This window comes from Typopeltis vanoorti, chromosome 12, assembly GCF_054136105.1.
Source record: "Typopeltis vanoorti isolate ZY-2024b chromosome 12, IOZ_Tvanoo_1.0, whole genome shotgun sequence".
In the NCBI taxonomy this organism is placed as follows: Eukaryota; Metazoa; Arthropoda; class Arachnida; order Uropygi; family Thelyphonidae; genus Typopeltis; species Typopeltis vanoorti.
In genome coordinates, this window is record NC_143560.1 from 77,394,039 (window position 1) to 77,418,196 (window position 24,158).

The following is a 24,158-nucleotide window of genomic DNA, read 5'->3' on the forward strand; positions in this document are numbered from 1 at the left end:
AGAGGCAAGGGATCTTGGTGTATTGGTGGATAAGAATTTAAAGTTCAAAGATCACATAGCAAAAGTTGCAAATACAACTCAGAAGATAATTGCTATGTTGAAGCAAACATTGACATGTAAGGATAAGGAAGCAATTTTGCTTCTTTATAAGGCTTTGATCACCTGGATTACTCTGTGCAGATTTGGTCTCCCGGGTTCCAAGGGGATAAAGAAACTGTGGAAAGGGTGCAAAGAAGAGTTACAAAGATTATATCCAGATTATGGGATTTAGATTATGAGGACAGATTGCGAGTGTGTGGATTGCAGACTCTGGTTGACAGGAGAAAGAGGGATGATATGATGGAGGTCTATAAACTTTTGAATGGGTGTTATAGCATTTGAAATGGTGAAATTTTTATTTATATGGAAGGTGGGGAGAGAACACAGGGGCATCCATGGAAGTTAAGGTTGTTCTCAGTCAAGAAAGGGGGGTAAGAGCTAGATTTTTCTCCCAGAGAGAGCAGTGAGTGAGTGGAATAATATTTGTCCTTAAGGGTAGTGAGTGCATCTAGTGTAAGTAAATTTAAGGAAAGGTATGACAGCTGGGTTGGGTAATTAAGAGCCTCCCTCAATGAGTCCTTGACTCCCTGGAGATCTCAGATCATAATAACAATAATAAGTATACAAAGGCAATCAGAGACATGGAAATCACACTCATCAAAAGTATAAATTTTATTAAATTTAAAAGGAAATAATATGTATGTATTTTGACAATATTTTATAAAACATTTTCAAAAAAATACAAAGACGTAAAAATCTCACAAAAATGAATGTAGTGATTTAATCATTACATTCATTTTTTTGCACAATTATTATATATGTATATATATATATATACTGAGAAAATTTCATAAATAAGTTTTAAATTGCATTATATATTATTATTATTATTATTGTGTGTCACCCTCCAAGTACTTTGAGAGAAGGTACAAATCCACATCTCTACCATCTGCATAGAATGTCATTACTATCTTCATCTACACATTCTGTTCTGATTACCATCATCATCAACACATCTTCTGTTTGACAAACACACCTTATGTTACTCAGTAACATAATAAGAAAATACTAACCAGCCCAGAGAGAGAGAGAGAGAGAGGGCTGAAAAGGAGGAATAAACTATGTAGTTAAATTCAGTGATCTCAGAAAGTTTCAATGTGCATCTTTATCTACTCTCCAACAAGAAACTGTGATGCTAATACTGAAGGACAGCATAATGTATCATGCCCTCATAGATTAGTGAGAATATTATGTGCTTAATGAAAAGGAAGTAGCGTATGTTCCATGGAGCAAGACAGAATATGCAGTAAAGTTCTTTTTATCGAAAGTGCATTTGGAACTGTTCAATTATATGCATTCCTATTGTCTGTGCAATTATTTTTCATCTTCATGCCTACTTCAGCAAAATGAAGAAAAGATGTTTAAGGAAACCTGTTTATTAAAAGAAGATATATGCAAGTATAATAATTATTATTATTATCATATGACCTCCATGAAGTTAGAGACTCATCGTGGAAGGTACAAACTATCACACACTGATTCAATATGTCTACATTCACAGCACACTCAGGCAACGCATTCCACTCACCTGCTCCTCACACCTTCCTTATACAGGGTGTCCCAAAATTCATGCAAGAAGTAATTTTGATAGAAAACACATGTTTTTAATTAAAAATTGTAATTTCTTATTGATTCATAAAGTATACAGTATAGGGTTATGCATGGAATAGCATATCGAGTAAATGGCCTCCATGGCTTTGCTGGCACATATGCACTCTTTTGTCGAAATTTTCCATGACCATTTTGCATAAATGTGGCTGAATTTCGTTGATACAGCGCTCAATTTCCTCCTTCAAGGCGTGGGTGGTCGTGGGCTTGTTGGCATAACCTTAGACTTCAAAAAACCCCAAAGAAAAAAGTCCAACAGTGTTAAGTCACATGATCTGGGGCGGCCAATTCTGATCACCAAAACGCGAAATTACATGACCAGGAAATGACTCATGCAGTAATTGAATTGTTTCTCGGGCTGTATGGCATGTGGCACCATCTTGTTGAAACCACATGTCGTCCACATCCATATCTTGCAATTTAGGCACAAAAAACTGGATTATCATGTCGCGATAGTCCCCCCCCCTCCCATTCTATGAAAAATCTCTTCCATGTCCACTGACCACCTCTGTGAATCTTCTCTGGACCTTTTCCAACATATCCTTGTCACTATGAAAACCCGGTGATCAAATCTGTGCACAATACTCCATATGAGACCTGATCAAAGCCTTATACAATGGCACCATAACCTCTCTATTTCTGCATGCCAGGGTCCTCTGCATCATTGCCATTATCCGACGTGATGTCTTCACAACTTATGCAATGTGGCCATTGAATTTCAGATCCTTTCTACCATCACTCCTAGATCTCTCATCATCTCTACTTCCTTTAAAGTTCCCCCCACCAAGTGTATACTTTGGCATCCCATCATTGCTTACCAAATCTTAAACCTTACACTTTTGAAACATTGAACTGACAGTTCCACTTACCTGTCCATTTCATGCAATCTATTCAAGTTCTCCTGTAAGGTCATAACATCTGCTTGACTGTGCATTACTCTCCCCAATTTTGCATCATCTGCATATCACTAGTTAAACCCATCCCAATATCATTAACATGCAAATTGAACAACAATGGTCCTAAAACTAACAACATGCAGTACACCACTAATGATTTTCTTCTTTTGGAATACTGCACCCCAATATACAACTTTCTGATACCTATCTGACAGTCAGATACTGATCCGACTTAGAAAAGTGTTATCCAATCCCATCTGTTTCAATTTATTTAACAGTTTGTTGTGTGGCAACCTATCGAAAGCTTTTGCAAAATCCAAATATTTCCCCTTTCCAAGGTATTTGTCACCTTGTTATAGTACATAAGTAAGTTAGTAAAACATGATCTCCCTTTAACAAACCTATGCTGATAACCACAGGGAATACTGCTGTTATATTCCCATTTCTGTATCCAACTTCTCACCAATCTCTCTCTCGTACCTTCAACACAACTCCATAATACATAATAATCAAGTGAGATCCTTAATTTCTTTTATTATGATTAAGAAAGCTGAGAGATAAGGTTGGAATGAATCTCTCATAGTTGAATTTAACTGTCAGAATCAGAGAAGGAAAGAATGCATTAATTCTTTGAGATCATATTACGTAATACTAGAATGGTCATAATATAGTTACTTCTGCGATTCATAAGAAATTAAAAGTTAGATAGGATATTAAGAAATTTAATTTTACTAATTGAATTTCTGTAAAGAATATGAATATATTACATCTCCTTTGAGAGATAACAAGAATGACAGCATACTGACTTGACTTGTATATATTTATATGTTCACAATAAATATTTTAATTTTTTTATATACTCAAGCTTCATTTTTTGGATAAACACAACATACCGATTTTGAAGTCAATGCACCATCACAGGTACAAATCTGAAACATTCTAACCAACCACTAAACAAAAAATAAATTTGTATATAAATATCTTAGCCACAAGTGACTGTTTAACAATATCAAAAATTATGGAGACAACTACTGTATTAGAGACAAACTTTAGTTTAATATAAACCAAAATGAACACTCGACGTTTTGAGCTTCATATCAAGGTCATCATCTGGAGCATATACATATATACAAGAAACAAGCTGCACTGCAATCTACATGGATTGCTAAAGTTACTGACAACCGCTACAACAATTATTGGCCTGACCTCAGGTGAGGAAAAAAAAAAAAAAACCTTTACTACATCAAAACTAGAGTCCTATTATTATTATTATCTATTAGGTTTAATCTATTAAAGATTATTAGCAACACATTTATAAATAATGGCTATAACAAAAATACTATTAATACAGTACTTCATAAAACTTCATCAAAAAAAATATAGATCACAGAAAACCATAGCCATCCCATACATTAAAGGGCTATCAGAAAAAATCAATATAACCCTACACCATTATAATCTTAATGCCACTTTTAAACCACCTATAAAATTAAAAAACATATTCAACTCCTTTAAGGATCCTCTCCTCCCATTGGCACATCCTGGAGTTTATTGCATCTACTGCACTTGTAACTTACCTTATATTGGCGAAACTGGACATACAACCCATTTACGTAAAAAAGAACACAAAAGACACATTAAATATAACAATTTTGGTGAAGCAGGCCTCTCAGATCATGCTCTCAACACCCTACACCAAATTGATTGGAAAAGTACCTGCTCTTTACATCATACAAAAACCAGGTATGAAAGAAAATTTAAAGAAGCCTGTGAAATTCTGATTAACCACCCTAATCTCAACAATAATGGTGGCATAAAAATTCCAAGAATTTGGATGGCACATATTCAGTCTACTTAGTTTCCAGCATACTTTAGGATTTTAAGCAATTTTCAGCTTTTATTTTTCAGGTGCAAACTTAACTGTTTGCTTACTTGGGATTAGGAGTTAAATAACCAAGCTTATAAAATTACTTGGTAACCCTAATATATATATATATATATATATATATATATATATATATATATATATATATATATATATATATATATATATATATATATATAAGTAAAGTTTTTTTTCTTCTTTTTTTCCCCTCACCAGAGGTCAGGCCAATAATTGTTGTAAAGGTTGGTCAGTAACTTTAGCAAACCAGGTAGATTGTAGTGCAGCTTGTTTCTTGTATATATGTGTATGCTCCAGATGATGACCTTGATATGAAGGTCGAAATGTCGAGTGTTCATTTTGGTTTATATTAAACTAAAGTTTTGCTCTAACACAGTAGTTGTCTCCATAATTTTTGATAATGTATTCTGATCACGATGTAAGCATGAAAGAAAATGACTGTTTAACAAAAAGGAAGATACAGAACAATGTGGCGTATAACAGTATGACTCATTCAGCACCACAGAAGTTGCTTTTAATCACGAATTATAGTATAGGTAAAATGTGTATAGATAAATCTATCTGTGCAGAGTTCAGTGTTAGTAGAGGGATCACAACAAAGCAATGATACAGTAATCGAAATGGAAAACCAAAGGCAGTGATAACAGTATTGTAATTGTACTGTCTGACAATCTGCACCAAAATATAGATAAAAATAAGACATGTATTAGCACAAGAAAAACGCTAAAACTTGGCCAGAAAGAAAACATCTGTGTCCATCAACGTTTTGTTACTAATGTCCTTTACAAAGTCCAGCCAAGTATCCAAAAATAATATCCACTGTGGTTGAACAGGAGGCATTTAGCTGGAGGAGTAGTCAACATTTCTTTCCAACCATCAGACTTTGGTTCAAATCCCATTTAAAGACATACACAAAAATCCATACCACAGTTTTTTAGTGGGAGAACACCATCATACCATATGTCTGGTATTTATAGCAGGGAAAGTAGATTATCTAATTAGTCCACCAGCTACTAAATGCACAACAGGTTGACAACCTTTCATAGTCAGAATACATATAAAAAACATAAGTTATAACAACTTGTAGTGAGCCTCCATTAACTCAGTTTGGTATAGACAAAGCCCTTTGGTCAGAAAGACCTGGGTTCAATTCTGTCCATGATGTGAGGAACCTTTTATCTGGTCTCTTTTTACTGAAGTTGAGTTAGCCGGTCTCATCTGGAAACTCTTGTTTTTCGTCCCTCAGAACAGGCAAATTGGTCTGTGACCACATACATTATAATCATAAAATACATACTTAATTCCTCATTAGGAGGGCTCAATCAATCCTACGGGACAGTGGAGGGAAGGGGGGGGAATAAACTAAACTAAACTAAACCACTTGTAGCTAAATATCATAAAACTGCAATGCAGTTAGATGAAATCAGACTTAGAGAATCTCAGCATAATAAAAACAGAAGTTTTAAGAAAATAAATATTGACACATACTGTTAAGTAATAGGAAGTAAATAATGTAAATTATAATACCTTATTGTGATTGTTTTCCTGTCTAGGAGGAGTGGAAGGTGGAACCACTTCTTTTTTTGCAGTAGCCATAGTAGCAATTTCACTGGTATTAGCATATATAGGATGTGGTACAACTGACAAAGTGTAAATTATTCTATTAAAGATTTTGGCTTTAAAAGCACACATTTCTTATGCACAGATGAAATTAAGCAATTTCTTTGGTTTAAAAAATTAAAATTTTATTTCAGTTTTAATTTTCTTAAATTTTACACATACTAAAATTGTAACTATAGCCAATAGGCATTGGAAATGAGAATTCAAAGAAGTACTAGAGCTTTTTATGCTTGAAAATCTGCCAAAAAATATTTGACAGCAATAATTTAAATAATTAAATTAAATGCGATAGTATGTTTAATGTACAAAGATAAAGTGAACATTTCTGCAGGACCAGCTTTCTACACTACTTAGTGCTGCTGAAAGTCTGAATTAGAGATTTTTTACACAGACTGCATATTGGGATGCTTCCAGTATTAATCTGCAGGAGGAGTGTGGACATGACATGAGTAACCAGGGTATCTTATTTGCTGAGGTGCAACAAAAACAACAAAGCACAGAAATGCCATCATTAAGAGGAAGACTTTGGAGTAGATTTATTAGCAGTTCTAACAGTTAGGGCATAATGAAGAAAGTATAATAAAGAATGAATGGACTAGACACACCAGAGGATATTAATGAGGCAGTAAAGTCATTCACAAGTGAAAGAAGGTCAGAGCTGTTAGAAACTATCTATCTACTGACTCAGGTTTTTGTTCCATTCAAGAGTATATATCCTAGTCCAGCTCAGAACTTATTTCTATCTGTGCAGAGTTCAGTGTTAGTAGAGGGATCACAACAAAGCAATGATACAGTAATCGAAATGGAAAACCAAAGGCAGTGATAACAGTATTGTAAATGTACTGTCTGACAATCTGCACCAAGATCACATGTTAATTCCAGTTACAAACAAGACAACTATTTTTAATACTGCTGAGTTAGTTGAAACTCAACAACATCACAGAATCTGACTGTGTTGAGATAGTCAAATATCAGTTCCGAGTTATTTACTTTTTATCAAGTTGAATAAAGTATGATACAACATATTGAGACTAGTGTCTCACTCTTATTAGAAGGGGTGTAGATTAGGTTTTTGCCAGTTCTTCATATCAAGACAGTAGTGGTTCCATGATGATGTATTACGATACATCTGAGATGCCTACTGCTATTGCACCAGGTAATCATGAGGTATATGATCAGCAGCTTCAACTAGAAGGTCAGAATGTCACTCAGGAGATAATACATGAATCAGTTCATTATCCTTGAAGACCCTTGTCACAATATCAGTGCTAGGTCTGCTGCAGGTGCTACCAAAACCAACCAGAAGCATCATATGGGACCGCATGAAAATATCAGACATGAATCTTTGCTTTGCCATATATTGGATCCGGATATGAAGGCAGAGTTGATGAAGATGAGGCAAAAGATGAAATCAATGTGAAAGAATTACAGGCATGAATGGAAGAGTGAAAAGTTGAAGAAGGAAAGATGGCCATGCAAAAGAGGACGAATAATTCAAGAGTAACTCTTTATGAAGATTCCATTATTAGAGGTGTGGTGAATGAGAAGGTGCACAAGGTTTGTTTTACTGTGTTAAGTCGGAATGAAACTTAAATTTCAGAAAATTATGTTTCATATGGATTTAGCATGGTCCCTATGCTTTGGGGAGCAAATAATGATTTGTCAGGCTAAATAAGCACTTGTATAGCAATCAAAATTTACTAAACAGAGAATAACTTAGTTTTATGTCTTATCTTGTATTGTAAAGTTTTTATTATATGTAAAGCTGCTTAGTCATAACTACTCTGTAAGTACCTAACAATTGCTGGGAAAGAAATGATATTCCATAATGCGAAATGGCCAACTTCTGTAACACGCATTTCAGTGCACTGGTATATCCGTTAGTAAGCAAGGTGCCTTCCCCCCCCCCACTACCACACTCCGTAAGTTGCGCGAGGATTCCATGTGTGGCGCTAAGTGCTGAGTGACACTAAGAAAGCTTGACGCAGGAGGATGACGAAGCAGAAAGGAGTGGCGCAGAGTTTAAAAGTGCATGTAACGCTGAAGACAAGGCTCTTTTCTTGCTACTGTTTGAGTGTTCCTGTGCTCACAGTCCGCCAGCTTCCAGGAATTTTTGATATAGCTACTTCTGTTGGATTTATTGTGTTTTCTTTTGACTAACATTTATACTAACTTTGTTATTTATTTACTAACATTTAACTGCTGGTAGTGTGTTTTACGCACTACGGGATAATTGTTAGAGTCTATCTATGGACTCTAATTTTTTTTTTTTTTTTTTTTTTTTTTTTTTTTTTTTTTTTTTACAGACGCAGAGACCAAGGTGAGTAAAGTGATCCTCGTCCCCCCCCAGGACCCGAACCTTAGGAGTGGAGATTCCAAGGTTGGAAAACCCCAGAGTATTAACTAAAGTTCTAAAGGAGACCGTAGGAGCACAGAATATCTTCCTTCACCTCTTATGGAGGGGGTATGAGGGACAAACTGTTAGAGGGCTTTCAAGTCCAGGGGAAGCAGATGACCCCCACCATGGTCGGGTCCCAAGTGCGCCAAATTAAAATCAGCCACTCCCCATGGAATACATCGAAGTTGGAGACGACATGCTCATACAAACATTCAATAAGCGGGGGAAAGTGAGCAACATCCAAGAAGAGCATCTCCCAGGAAGACCCCGCCTGGTTCTCCAGGGAAGTCACATTCACCATGGACATGCGACAGCCTGTACCAAACCTTGTCAACATCGGTACGTCGCGTGTCTTGGTTCAATATCCCGGAGTACAAAGACAGTGTCTGCGATGTGGCTCAAGTGAACATCTGGGGAGTGACTGTCCCCGAGCCAAGTGCTTCAACTGCGTAGGGCACATCTCCAACCAGTGCCCACACCCCTGCCGTAAGTGCGCAAGCACCGAGCATACTGTAACATCTTGCTCTCTGCGCATATTTGCAGAGAGGAAGAACTGGGGCTGTACCGCCAGGTACATTAACATCTATGCCCCGGCAGACCGACCATCTAGGCCTGCATTCTTCCGGTCACTACACAATTACTTATATGGCACCCATCATGTCATCCTGATGGGGGACTTCAACTGTGTGGCGGACCGAGCCTATGACAAAGTAGGGGGTATTCCAAACACAGGTACAGCTGGCTACAGGGAATTGGAAATCCACCTTAGGAACCTTCAATTGACAGACATCTGGAGGGCTCACAACCCCCTACTGTTGGGATTATACTTGGACAGGCCAAAGCATCAGCACACGAATATATCGCCTCTATTTGTCACTATCCCTTGTCTCCAGAGCCAAGACAATAAGGCACGTTCCAATTAATTAATCCATCTCAGACCATAAATTAGTCGTGCTCAGGTATCATCCCTTAGAAGCTGTAGATGATGGTCTGGGCCCCTGGAAGTTACCACCAGACTTCCCGTCTGGTGGTAACTTCCAATTAATTATTCCATCTCAGACCATAAATTAGTCGTGTTCAGGTATCATCCCTTAGAAGCTGTAGATGTTGGTCTGGGCCCCTGGAAGTTACCACCAGACTTCCCGTCCCTGTTCTCGGCTAAGCTTATCCAACTGTGCTCCACGTGTTGCATCGCTGGCTGGGACTGGGATGCCTGGGCACGACTGAAGAATAACATCCAAGAAAACATGAAAAAATGGGGCTAGGAACGTGCCTTCCTCAGAAGAGCTTGGCTCCGGGATCTCTACAAGGAGATGAGCTGGTTCGTGGCCAGCCAACGCCAAGGCTTTCCATGTCACAACACCATCTGTGACATTAATCTCGACATTGAATCGGAGAAACAAAAGCAGGTGGAAGAAAAGAACATAAAGATCTGTCTCCACCTCCGCTCAGAAAACAGGCAATTGGCTGCTTTCTATAATAGGCGATATGTCAACTTCCGGCAGGAGCGAACCATTACTACCATCAGTGAAGGTGGGTGTAATTGCACCACTACACCTAACATCATGAACGCCTTCTGGGGGTACTACAGTCAACTCTACCAAGACAGCAGTGCCCCCCCCCCAGGATTACTCCTGTTGGAACATTGACTCCTTCCTTGCGCACATCCAAACAGGATTGGATGCACCTTTTACAGCGGCCGAAATAACATCAGCCTTCAAGCAATGCTGTACAAAGAAAGTGCATGGGCCAGACGGATTAGGCAAGGAACTCTATCGAGAGGCCTGGGACCACATCCTTCCCATTCTCGTGGCAATTTTTAACACCTTCCTTACCACTGGAAACATGCCACAGGAATTTCTGGAATGCCATACCGTCTTCATCCCGAAGACCAACAGGGACCCTTCCATCATCAAAAACTGGCGTCCCATCAGTCTGTCGAACACAGATTACAAGATCCTTGCCTGTGTTCTCAACAATAGACTGAAGATCGGGATGAGGTACATCATCAAAAGTACACAAGTGTATGGTGTTCCTGGTCGATCGATGGGGTTCAATCTCATCCTCATAAGAGAAGTGCTACGTCTGGTTAACATCAAGAATTGCTCTATGGCATTGTTGACTATTGATCTAAACCGAGCATTCGACAGCGTCCAGCATTCCTTTCTCTTCAACATCTTGGAGAAAGTCAGGGTCAGCAGTGGACTCCTCAACATCATCAGAGGAGGTGATAACAACAGCTCCACTCGCCTCATCAACGGACACCTATCTAACCCCATTACCATCTAGAAAGGGGTCAAACAAGGGTGTCCCCTCAGTCCGCTGCTCTCTGCTCTAGCCCTTGAACCGTTCCTGCGGGTTGTCAACAACTCTCATGCGGTTAGAGGAATTCCACTTCCTCTCACCACGGATGATTCCAAGGTAATCGCCTACGCAGATGACATGGTGGGCACTTTTAGGGACAATGACTCTGTACTAAACTTCTTCAACATCCTAGAGAAGTTTAAAGTGTCGGGGCTAACAGCCAATCCAGACAAAACTAAGATCAAGTTGTACGGAGTCTGAGACCTGCACAACATCCCTGCAGGTTTCGTCCCTACTGCCAACCCCCTCACCATCTCGGGGGTTCCGTTTGAAGAACAGCCCATGCTCAACATAGAACATCTCGACAACAACACCGTCGAGAAACTCAAGGACTGGAAAAATGGACAGCTGTCACTCTCCTCCAGGGCCTGTTTTATCAAGACCATCAGATGCCCTGTGCTTCAGCACGTCCTGAACATTACCAACATTAGCGAGAATCAGGAAATCCGGCTTTACAGGACGCCCTAAAGTTCTTTCGGGACAGTCTATGCCAGGAAGTCGATATTAAGATCCTTCAACTTCTGGAGAAGTGGGGGGGGGGGGGGCTTTGGCCTCCCCTCCTTTAACATCAGATACCTAAGCAATACCCGTTTCCATCTAAACAGGGTACTGCAGACTACACATCCCTGCAGTTATCCTGTGTGGTATTTCTTAGGTCACAAGCTTCCCCTTTTTGGGATCCCAATCCACCAGGGTCCCAAGGCGAACGTTGTTCCAGAAGACTACAACAGACTGTGCCAGCTAATGCAACAACTCCTCTCGTCTGGTGTGAACATCACCGCGATCTGGAACAGTTATACATGGTATGACCATTTCTTCAATATCGTTCATACTGATGTTCCGGATCTGGGGATCAACAACAACAACGAGATCCTCTTCGGCCACCTCTGCAAGCATCGAGGCTACCCGTCGAGAAAGGACCTGGCATGGAGAATTGTGTACGGACACCTTCCAGTCAACACCAACATCTGGTGGTTCCACACCACCCAGAATCCCTTTTGTGACTTCTGTGGGAGCCTGGACACCGTGGAGCATGCCTTCTACCGGTGTCCCATTTCCATCTACATCTGGAGGAGGCTAAGCGTCGAGCTCCGCATCCCCCCTCCTACTGCAGGAGCAAGTCATCTTCCTGCAGTTCACTCCCCCAGCCAACAACAAGCAGAAGTTAGTGGTATTTATTATTAATGAGCTCAAATACCACATCTGGAAGGTAACAAAGAAATTTTCTAATCCTACCAATCCTCCCAATCTGTTGGATCTCTCTCTCGGATCGTTCTCTACATGTTCTATGGTTCCTTAAAGAGGTTTTTACATCTTGAAAGGGAGGCTCTTGGTGACACCACATTTAAGATCAAGTGGTGTTCACCTCCAATCCTGTGCAATGTCAGACACAATGCCATTAAGTTCTGCCTGCTGCTGCTTTAAGATCTCCATCTGCAGCAGCAGCTCCACTCCGAATCATTTCCTTGGTCTCTGCATCCCCCCCCCCCCCGAGGTCTGTTTTGTTCCCTGGTCTCCCACGGGGGCAGTTTGGAGGAAAAACCCAGGCAGCGCAGGCCTACTCGAAGCGGGCTGCCCTGAAAGGGTGGGTCACCTGGGCACCGGCTGCCTCCGTGGTCTTTTCGATCTTGTGAGCCGGGGCTCGAGGGCGCGGGTGAAAAGTTATCATCTGATAGCGTGGAGCTAGAAAGATGTGAGCTAAGGCCTACACTTCCTTTTCCTACTCCCCCCCCCCCCACCCTTCCCATACTATCCTATTCCCTCTCCTCTCCTTTTACCCTTTCCCATCTCCCCATATGTCCCCACCTCAACCTCACTGTCACTTCCCTGCCCAGCTGTGGAGCCTCCACGTGGTGTTCCTTTGTTCGATGAGGTTCCGAAAGAATGACTCTGAAACCTACCAGTCGGCAACCAGCCCAGCAGACGATAATTGCAGAAGATTGCAGAGATATCCCGATATAAAGTTACTGAAGGAATCCGTATAGAATATCCTGAGAATGTGGGAAGTGAACTAGACGTCAAAGGTGAATATTCGATGAGATTAGTGAAGAGGCCAGAGTAACATGCCAGCAATTGGTAAAGTACATTTTTTATATCTTCTAACTAGTGGAAATGATTAGGAAGATTAATTGTAAGTGCTACGAGAGACTCTTGAGACAGCTAATTGATAAATTGTGAAAGGAAGAAAATAATGTATGTAAAATTTATGTAGTAGCCAGTATCTAGAAAATAGTTCCTAAATGAACGAGATCGAGAAAGTCATTATATGAAATAGTCTTGTGAAAGATTGTAAGGATATTTAATTAAGTCTGAATATAATGTGAATAGGATTGTTAGATATAATGTGAATAGAATTTGAATATAATGTGGATGGAATTAATTGATTAGAGTAGCATAACAAGAGTAAATGTTTAAATGTCATAAATAAGTTCCTCAGATTGAAATCCATGGGAAAGAAAGTAATTGTAAGCAAGAATGCTATTTCTCTACCTACCTCTTATTGCTTGTTTATTTTAGTGTCATAAAGTGTATTACATGTCTTTGCTTGAATTAAATGTTTTGTTTAAAGTATAAATGTTGTCTTGCCTGAGATTTGTATCTACTGCACTTGCTCATAAAATTTGGCGAACCTAAGCAGGAGGATAGATAGTAATAGGTCATGACTGCAGATATGAAAAATATAGTTGATGAGATTGAATGCTGACTGTGTTCTAATTCCTTGGTGATACAAGCTTAGTAAAATCTAGGATTCAGGGTGGCGCAGCAGAAAAAAATAAATTTCTCTGAGTCTGAATAAGGAATTAGAACCAGTGCTGAGACAAAGGAATAGGCATCCGCCATTAGCATTTCCTTTGTCTCACAAACCAACAGGTTCACTCTTGTCAGTAATTCGGCCTGAATTAAGTTTAAGTTAAGTAAAATAGATGAAGTTTAAAGTAGATGATATTAGATAAGGAATAAGAAAGAATTATAAAGAGGAAAGTAGAACAAAGATATATATATATATATGAGGGATAAAAGAGGGTCAAAAATACAGAAAGAACGACGTAACAACTGGAGAGGGGATGAGTACAGTGATTGAAGAATTGCATATGAGGAATAAGTGAGCAAAAGAGTTGTTGTTGTTGATAGTGGTAGTAGGGACATAATGAGAACAAGGAAAATGTCAGATTGGATATCAGGAGATTGTTAAGGAAGGGAAAAGGTATGATAGTGATAAAATGAGGCAGTGAGCAAATAATATGAATGCCATATTAGCACATCTATGTGAGGAAAAAGGAGTGAATTTTGTGAATGTGTGGAATAATTTTGAGGGATGGATTGAACTATATAATGAAGGTAGGCTGCATTTAAATGGTTTTGGTGTGAGTCAGCTGGAGAGATCGTTGCTGCAAAGAATGTAATGACTATAGTGAATAGAAGACCTGAGGTAGTGTGAGGTAATATGAAAGAGGAAGAAAGAGTAGGAAAGCTTGTGAATGGAGATGCAAATAAGTGAGTAAAGGAAATGACAGGGTGGAACATAACACAGGGAAATGGGGAGAAGTAAAGGTGGACAGGGAAACACTTCATGAAAAGTGTGGATGCTGGATTCAGAAGTGAATGTTTGTGTGAATGGGCAAAAATAAATGAAGATAGCCTGGGATGAGAGGGGGAGACAGTCTGGGTCTGAGAAAAGTTATAGAATCAGTGGTGATATAGAGGAAGGGACTAGTGAAGGTATTAAGGAGTCATATCCATAAGACTTGTAAAATCAGAAATGATTTGTTATGTTTGTTTACTAATGCCAGAAGTATTCAATATAAGGAGAATGAAATTGTTGCATTGACTGAGTTTTTTCATCCCAAAATTGTTGGTATAAGTGAGAAATGGTTAGATGAGTAGCATCCTGACAGGAATAGAAATTGGTGGATTTGATATTTTTCAGAAAGACAGACATGGAAAAAAGAGGAGAAGGTACTGTTGGTGGTGGTAGATGAGGTATGCCCATTTAAGGTGGATTTGCAAGGGACAAATAGCAGAGGTTTTGAGATAGTATGGTGTGAGGGAGAGGTGAACAAGATGAAATATTTAGTTGTGTGTTGCTATAGACCTGATAATGTGGAGGGTAGTGAGAAGAAAATGTCTAGGCAAATTAACCTGGTTAGCAGGAAACTAGATCATTATTGGTGACTTTAATTATGGGAATATAGATTGGAATGAAGAGACTGCATCTTTGGAGGCAAAGAGAATGAATTTCTGGAGTGTCTTAAAGCCTTATGAAGGCTCTAAGACACTCCAGAAATTCATTCTCTGACCAGAGGATATACGAGGATCAAGGTCACCATGTATAAGGTTGACATTTCCTTTTTCTTTCTTTTATATTGATCCCATACACGAGGGGTCAAAGGACCTATAAGCATATCAGTGCCATGTGTGAGGTACAGATGAGGACTGAGATAGAAATTTACTGATTTTTTTTTTTTTTTTTTGAAGAGTTGCAGGTTGTGGTTGTTTGGGAATTCTTCTTGAAGAAGGCTGTTCAAGATGACAGAAGTGGAATTAAACATTCTTAACCAACTCAAACAAACTGTTGGTCAACCTTCCGTATGAAATATAGTAGCAAGTTTGGTGTGTTTGCAGTTGCACAGTAAAGGGGTGCTGGGCAGCTGCAGATCTTGTATTAACAGATGCAACAGAAAGTGGAGGAATGATGGTTGGAAGTAACTGTAGAATTTACATGGTGCTGAAACACTGCACTTGTGAGATAGTGACTGAAGTGAGTGTGTAAGAGAGAGAGAGAGAGAGAGAGAGATCATCTGTGAGTCTAACTGCTCACCTCTGGATGGTGTCAAGGGTTTCAAGGGAAGTTTTAGGTGCACCACCCCAAATGTATGCAGTATTCTAAACTTGGGTGGACTTGGAATTTGCATATAGTGAAGAGTTAGTACCATCATTTTTTATTTTGGTTTAAGCCAATAAAAATACAATTTGGTCAGCTAAATGCCAAATTGCCAGCCCATCCTCATTCGTTCAGTATCCAGGTGACCTTCTCGTGGTGCACCCTGTTAGGTGCACCACGAGAAGGTCAGGACTGAACATTACGTCAGAAGCCCTGATTGGTTCTCCACACTGCTTTAAAGGCTATATGGAGTTCTCCTCTCAATTATATAGCTTTGACCCTTAAGTCATGGGAGGACTTTGGTAAGAACATAGAAAATAAATATCAAGAAGGTGGCAAGATATTCCGGAGGTTGTTGAAGAAGCTCAGAAATGGAGGAAAGAGTGCTGTAAAAGGAATTAAAGGTGACATGAAAACTGGAGAAAAAGATATCCTTGATGTATGGAGTAATTACTTCAAAAAATTGCTAAATGGAACAAATTAAAATTTTATTTCGGTTTTAATTTTCTTAAATTTTACACATACTAAAATTGCAACTATAACCAATAGGTATGGGAAATGAGGATTCAAAGAAGATGAAACAAGCAGTGATAACAGCACAGTGGTAAAAAACACTGACCAGGCATGTAGTCAGGAATACATATCCATACTTGAAGAAGAAAAAGCCATCAAAAGCCTGAAATGTGGAAAGGCAGCAGGAGTAGATGATATTCGACAAGAAATGCTTAAGTATGGAGGTATAAAAGTCTTACAGTGGCCACACTGCATAGCTCAGAAGGTCTGGACAGAGGGACGAATTCCAGATAATTGGAGTAGAGCTCTCATAGTACCCATATATAAAAAGGGAAGTAAAACTAAATGGGAGAATTACAGAGGTATTTCTCTACAGAATGTTCCTGGTAAGATATATGCAAGTATACTTGAGAAATGGTTGAGAAAGATTGTAGAAGAGAAGCTTGGTGAAGAACAAGTTGGATTCAGGCCAAATAGAGGATGTCAGGATCAAATCTTCACTTTACAACAAACTGTTGAGAAATCATGGGAATATAACAAAGATCTGTATTTAAGTTTTGTCGATCTGGAAAAGGCATATGACAAGGTGCCAAGAGAGAAGCTATTCAATACGCTGATTGGAGAGTATTGTTATATGGTGTCAATGGGGCATTATATCAAGCAATACTTATCTTTATTTGAGTTGTAAATCAGCAGTTAGAATTGAAGGGAGTACAGAAAGGTGGTTTAATGTTAAATCTGGTGTCAGACAAGGATGTACATTATCCCCTCTGTTATTCATTATCTATATGGATCACATTATGAACGAAAGTGGTATTAAACCTGATATCAAAATTGTAGATGTTAATGTCATCTCTTTGCTTTATGTGGACAATGTTTCTAAATAAATCTGCTACAAGTCTGCAAGATTCCCTGAATAAATTGAAAAACTGTTTTTGTAATAGATATGGTATGAAGGTCAGCAATAACAAGGCAATGAAAATGAAAGTAGGCAGAAGCATTAAAAATATCAACTGCATTGTGAATGGAGTACCTATAGAACAAGTAAATCGTTTCAGCTACTCACGCACGATTTTTAGTGAAGACGGTAAATTAAATATGGAAATAGACAAAAATAGACAACAGAATTAACAAAGCTGGTATGGTAGAAAGTCAACTGAATATATTTATATGGAATAAGACAGAAATTAGCCAAAACACTAAATTAGCTGTATACAAGACAGTATTCAAGCCAATTTTAACTTATGGATCTGAGAGCTGGGTTAGAAGTAAAACATTTGACCAAAGACTAGAGAATGCAGATATGAGAGTACTGAGAAAGATTAGGGGCATGAACAGATGGCATCAATGGGAATATCATATTAAAAACGAGGATATTAGGAAAGAACTTGACATTGTCAGCATCCAGTGTCATGTGTTAACAGAGCTAATCTGAAGTGGTATGGTCACTTAAACAGAATGGGAGAGGAAAGATTAGCAAAACAAGTCTTCTCTTCCAGGTTGGTAGGAAAAAGACCCAGAGGAAGACTAAGATATAGGTGGATTGATATAGTAAAAAGTGCCTTAGAAGATAGAAATATAAGATCTGATAATGTTGAAGTCTTGACAGGTAACAGACTGATTTGAAGGAAAATTGTATATTGGAAGTTAGTAATGATGTAATTTTTCATGTAGTACTATCATATCCTGTACATCCCTTGAGGGAATGTATCAGGAATTTGACGATGATGATGATGAAGAGTTAGTTGGGTGTAAAATAGGCTCTTGAACAAAAGAGAATGTCAAGTTTTTGGAAGCTGAGGAGGCTATTCATGTGATGTGCTTACGTCAGGAAAGACTGGAGGTAAATGTTAGTTCAAGCAAAGAGATCTTATCTTGTCTGGTGATTTGTGCATTAGTGAGAACAAGGGTAGGTGAGCTGGGATCTCTTTTGCATGAGAAAAGGCAAGACTGTAGAAAGTACTATCGTCTGCAAAGCTGTGAATAGGATTCCTCCTGTACTTAAATGAACAGGTCATTTAAGTACAGGAGAAAGAGAGTAGATGAGAGAACAGTCTTGAGGCACTCCAGTATTTGTGGTGAACCTTGAAGAGAGGAAGTCATCTACCATGACTGCAGAGAACAACCAGAGGGAAAGCTGGCTACTCGATTACAGAGAGGGGCGAGGAGACCAAAGGGTGGCAATTTGTTCAGAAGGCCTCAACACCACACATAGTCAAAAGCTCTGGAAATGTCAAGGGTAACAGCACAAGTTTCTACAAACTTTTCCATGGTATGTGTCCAGTGGGGGGATAATGTAAGCTACAAGGTCAGCTGTGGATCTTGAATGGCAGAATCTGTACTGGTGGTCACTGATTACTTGGTGGGCTTCTAAGCATTGGAAGAGTTGGCTATTGATGACTTTCTCCATTATTTTGGAGAAGATATAGGTGATGGTAGACTTCTATCACCTTTATTGGAATAAGATGGGTATGAGACTGCTTCCATTCATTGGGATAAGTACTAGATATATATAATAAATTATAGAGACAATGCAGGATAGGTATTAGCTCTGAAGCACAGTCTTAATATCAACCGGAGAGATGCAATCAGGACAAGAAGACTTTTTAGTATCCAAGTTACTTAGTAGTTTTCTGATAATTTGTTGTTGAGAAACAATAGGAGGCATATGGTGGTTGGATTCCAGTATCGTAGGAGGTGATTTCTCTTGGGTGTAATTGAAGAAAAGAGTGATGCCAGGAGGTCAGCCTTATCTCTGGTGAAGCAAAAGTGGTGCCATCAGGATGAGAAAGAGGTGGAAGTGCAGGAGAGCAGAAGTTGCATCCTATGGCCTTAGCAAGCAACCAGAAGGCACGGCTTCCATTTGGACAAGAGGCAAATTTTCTGCTTGTGGCCTTTATGAAATCGGATTTGGATCTTCTGATGACTGATTTGCATATGTTGAGTGCTTTGATATAGGCAGAGTATGAAGCCAGAGTTCTTGATGCAAACCACATGCAGTAAGGTGAATTTTTTTTTTTTTTTCTTTGACTGCTTTGACACATTTTTGGTTGAACTAGGGCTTGGAAAGCAGAAGGATTATGGGTTGAATGGGTGATCAAGCCCTTCATACCAGTGAGAATAATTTCGGACTCATTCACAGCAGGTGTTAGAGTCAGGTGAGTGGAAGCAATAGTCAGACCAAGGAAAAGAAAAATAGAAATTCCAGAGGTCATCCTCCGGCTCCTTTGTAGTGCTAGAGGATGCAAGGTCAGGAGTGGTTGGAGGAGGGCCATTCTGTGAGAGAGGAGATGTGTACAAGATTGTGGTCTGAGTTGCTCAGAGGAGAGGAAAACTAGTCAAAAAGAGATCCAGAGTATTTGGAGAGTGAAAAAAGTTATCAAGGATTCGAGTGGATAGATGTACAATTTGTGTTAGGTCATTACTTATAACAAAGACTTCTGTATTCTTCACTATTTGGATAGCTTGATTGCAGGTGGTCAAGTTTCACAGAAAGGAATGTGAAGAGATCTGTGTGGTTATTACTGTTTGGAGACTGGTAAATGTCAACAAATGAAAGTTACTAAATGGAGCAAGTAAACCTTGAGCCAGAGAAGGTCAAAAGCAAGGAATTCTAAATTAACCATTTTCTGGCAGGTGAAGTCCGATTTCACAAACGCACAGGTGCCAACCTTGTGGTGAAAAGAATCATGAAGTGTGTAGTATGGATGCTGGAGGTGGATAGGATAGTTCTAAACACTGTATAAGTTTGATTAGACAGAAGGAATAGTGGGGACGTGCAGTGAGAAAAGACAGGCTCTTCAATATGACATCCATATAGAGAGAAACCAGTCTATGTGCCATGATGTGGCCTTGACAGTGCTCCCCCCCCCCACATACCACAACTCAGACTCCCTTTCTAGGTATGACATGGCAGTGGGATTATGTGCTAGTTGATCAGGAAGCCTCCTGACTTGTTACTAACAGGTTTGAGTCCATGCACTAACTGGCAGCCGGCCTGTAGCACCACCATTTTAACTGATGTACCCTCAAAATGGAGGAAGTTATGGATCTATAAGTATATTTGTCATGGTCTTGAAGGGTATCACTCACACTGCACCAAGAAGAGGAGAGAGGAACAGAACCCAGAATCCCTTCTCTGGAGACCAAAACATGGCATTTGTCACTTCAGACCTACAATAAGCTGGGCAGTGTATTTCACCAGGGAAGAACATCTACCACCTAGGGACATCTCATATCACCCTCACTGTGATCTAGGTTAGCAACTGAAACCTGCAAAAGGCAATCTTGAAACTAGAACAATGGTTCAAAAAAATGGAGAACTGATGTCAATGCAGACAAGGGCAATGCAGTGCTATTCACAAGAAGATGAATGTTTACGGGAGCTGAGTTTCTTTGACTTCATGGAGGACTGGAGGATGATAATAATAATAATAGAGTTATGCTTATTCAATATTCTAAACCTTGATATCGCCTAGTTATTCATCTCCAAATCCTATCCAGAGTTTTTTCTTCACAACAGAAACCAAGCAACCAAATTTACACAAGTGAGGATATTGTTTAATTAAAGTGTTGTCATAATAGCATTGTCTTATGCATCCACAGAAAACTGTTTTAAATAAGATCATGCTTTCATATGCATGATATAACTTTCTTTGGCACTGCAAGTAAAAACGCAGTAGTAAAATTTCAGGATCCCATTTATCATAATCTTTTCAGATAAGAGCAGTGGTGAGCTATAAGGGGCTCGCACGAGCCCTTTGTTAAATTTTTCTCAAACTTGTAAGCCCCTTGTTCTTCTTGTTTAATAATCTTGTAGAACTAGAAAATACCACTATGGAATGTATACATGCTACTATAATTACTACTTTAAATTCATATGGATTTTCTGATAACTATATAGAAAATCATTTCATTGCATTTTGTTCTGATGGAGCTAGTGTAATGTTAGGAAACAAATCAGGTGTTGCAATCAAACTTCTCCCAAAATTTCCCAACGTTGTGATTTGGCATTGTGCTCATCGTTTACACTTAACATTAGACGATTTGATAAAAAAACATTAAAGAAATAAATCATTTTGAAATATTTATGGATAAATTATATGCTTTTTATCATCAATCAACGAGAATTAAATACGATTGCAAAAGACCTTGGTATCGAAATTTTAAAGATCAGCCATGTGTTTGGACCACAATGGGTAGCTTGCAGTTTACAAACGGCTCTTGCTTTGTGGAGAAATTACCAGCTTTATGCAAGCATTTTGCATCAAATGATAAATATAAGGGCTTTTTAAACCTACTTCTCAATTTGGAATTTTTAAAAGATCTAGAGTTAATGATTGATATCCGACAGGAATTATCATATCTGTCAGAAGCTCTACAAAGTCGCAATATAAGTATTATAAGAGCTAAGTTAGGCCTTTTTTTTCTTCTTTTTTTTTTTGCTCGACGATGCGAGCCCTTTCAAATTTTAAATTTAATTTAAAATTTCCATAGCTCACCACTGGATAAGAGATATGCGAATTTATTATTACATGAAAAAAAATTTTAATTAAAATATCAAGAATACTATAGACATAAAAGGAGGTAATGGAATAATTCAAGTCAGGGAAAAATAAGGATGGTCCAGTCCTGATCCAGTGGCCATGAAACACTCTGACCAACAAGTACATAATAAAAATCAAATACAAAAGTATTAGCATTGTAAGATATTTACCTTGATCTGGAGGTGTTCTATTGAAATCAGGAACTGTTTTGTTTGGGATACCATATTCCAATAAATTTCTAATATGTTTTGCTTTTACTGATGCTGACTTTTCAGGAACTGATGGCTTGTTTTTCGATATATCACTATATCTAAAAAAAAAAAAAATTAATAAATGAATTGCCTAAATGTAAATATTACTAAGATTTACAAAGGAAATAATTTAATGGAAAGTAAACCAGAGTTATAACACCAAGTTATGGTGAAAGTGACTAAGGTCAGTATATTATTTCTACTGACTGCATATATTCAGGCAAACCAAATGGTTTGCCTGTTTTATAGAATGAAGAACCCATGTTATCAGGATGTAAAACTATGCCACTTCCACATAAGACTTGTTAATTCACCTTCAAAGAATCTTTATCAAAGCTGAAAAGCCTTAATAAATTTCTTTGTATTCTAGACAACATTCCAGCCTAGATCTTTTCAACAGAAGAGTTGTTCCTCAAGACAACACAAGTAAATCAGACAAAATACAATCACTGGAAGCTACAAAAATATTTGATTACTACACATTTGGGTAAAATTTTTAGATGTATTTTGCAAAATGTGCATTCATCTATTAGATTTGTTTCATCATTTGTCTGTATGATACAAATCTTGTTGAAAAAATTTTGAAGTTCAGGAGATATATTACAAAAGGGAAGGTAATCCAGGGAGTTATTACTACAATACTAAGAAGGACTTTGACCAGTAAAGATAAAAGAATGGTAATTCCATTTTATGAAGTTCTGATCAGGCCAAATCTGGATTAACATGCTCAGATCTAGTCACTTGATTTCAAAGAGGATAAATTAACCTTGGAGAGAGTACAGAGGCAGATAACAAAAATGATATCAGCACTTCACAATGTTAGTTATGAGGTATACTGAGCACGCAAAGTACAGAGTGCATAGAAGACAAATGGATTATATGATTGAGACATTTAAACTGTTGAAAAATATTAAGGACTGACATTGGGGGATTTTTTAATACAGCAGAACAAGGAGAAAAGGCTATCCCCGGAAGTTGCGAAAGGAGCTGCGAGTAGGGGTGTAGAAGTGATCTTTTTGTATAGAGGATATTTGAACAATGAAATTCACTGCCTGATAGGGTAATAATGTGCAGATAGTGAATAGGTTTAAGGAGTGATATGATAGATTTTGTGTTGTCTAAAATGCCTCCCATGATGAACTTGGAACTCCCTGAAGATCCATAAAAATAATAATAATAAAATAATCTGCTCTGACTTGGTGGATTTTAACAAAATTTAATATGCAAGAACTCTTAATAACTCTGTCAAGATATTTTTGGTTTAAATTGAGTTATTTGCATGACAGAATAAGATAAAATGATTCTATGTAATACAAAATAATTATATTACATAAAATTATATAAATAAAATAATAATCTCCTTGTTCTGCTGTGTGGAATTTTAAAAAAATATATTATTAAGATTTCTCTACAATTTGCTGCATCAACTCAATTTTGGATTGAATTAGAGAAAATTATATAGTATGAATGAAAATAAATAAACTGTCTATAATGCACAAACTAAAAAAAGCTTTAGGTTCAAGTGATGTGATTTAGTGCCATGAACAAGATTTTATTATTACAGAATGCACATTTTTATGAATATCTCAAATAATTTCCACATTAGATAAATATTGGTACTAAAGATAAGGAAGTTTGTGGATATTCTTCTTTAGACAGCTGAGACAACTAGGCTAAAAAAGTCTAAAATACTGATGGAACCAATATTCTAGTAATAATAATAATGTAGGCATATGTTAAATTTCAGTGAAGCCCAGTCAGTCTGTAGATCCAAATCCTGTGCTGATACTTCTGCTAATTAACTTGCCTGTTAGCAGTCAAAGATATATCCAAGGCTACAGGCCAACAGGCAGTAGATTGGAAGAGACTATTTTGGAATAAACAAACATGGGTAGAAGTTGATATGCAGCATCTGAAGCTATCAGAGGAAAGACAAAGCCTCTACTTTTAGAATTAAACATTGTACATTGTACAGCTGCTACATTTCTTCAGTAGTATTCTTGAAGCTGTGGATTTGAGGCTACTGTTCTCACTTAATGGAGGCTTAAAAAGGGTTTCATGTTTGCCCTCTAAAATAG

General features: G+C 38.2%; 1 protein-coding gene across 1 annotated transcript in view; it reads right to left on the reverse strand.

Moving 5' to 3' along the window:
* Positions 1-24,158, reverse strand: part of LOC150100909 (protein MTSS 1-like) — a 499,461-nt gene that overhangs the window by 75,252 nt on the left and 400,051 nt on the right. The window contains exons 13-14 of the mRNA XM_090401934.1: positions 22,000-22,139; positions 6,034-6,146 (exon numbers count right to left, since the gene is read on the reverse strand). Coding sequence (XP_090258060.1) covers positions 6,034-6,146; positions 22,000-22,139 — 253 coding nt within the window. The remainder of the gene's footprint in view (positions 1-6,033; positions 6,147-21,999; positions 22,140-24,158) is intronic.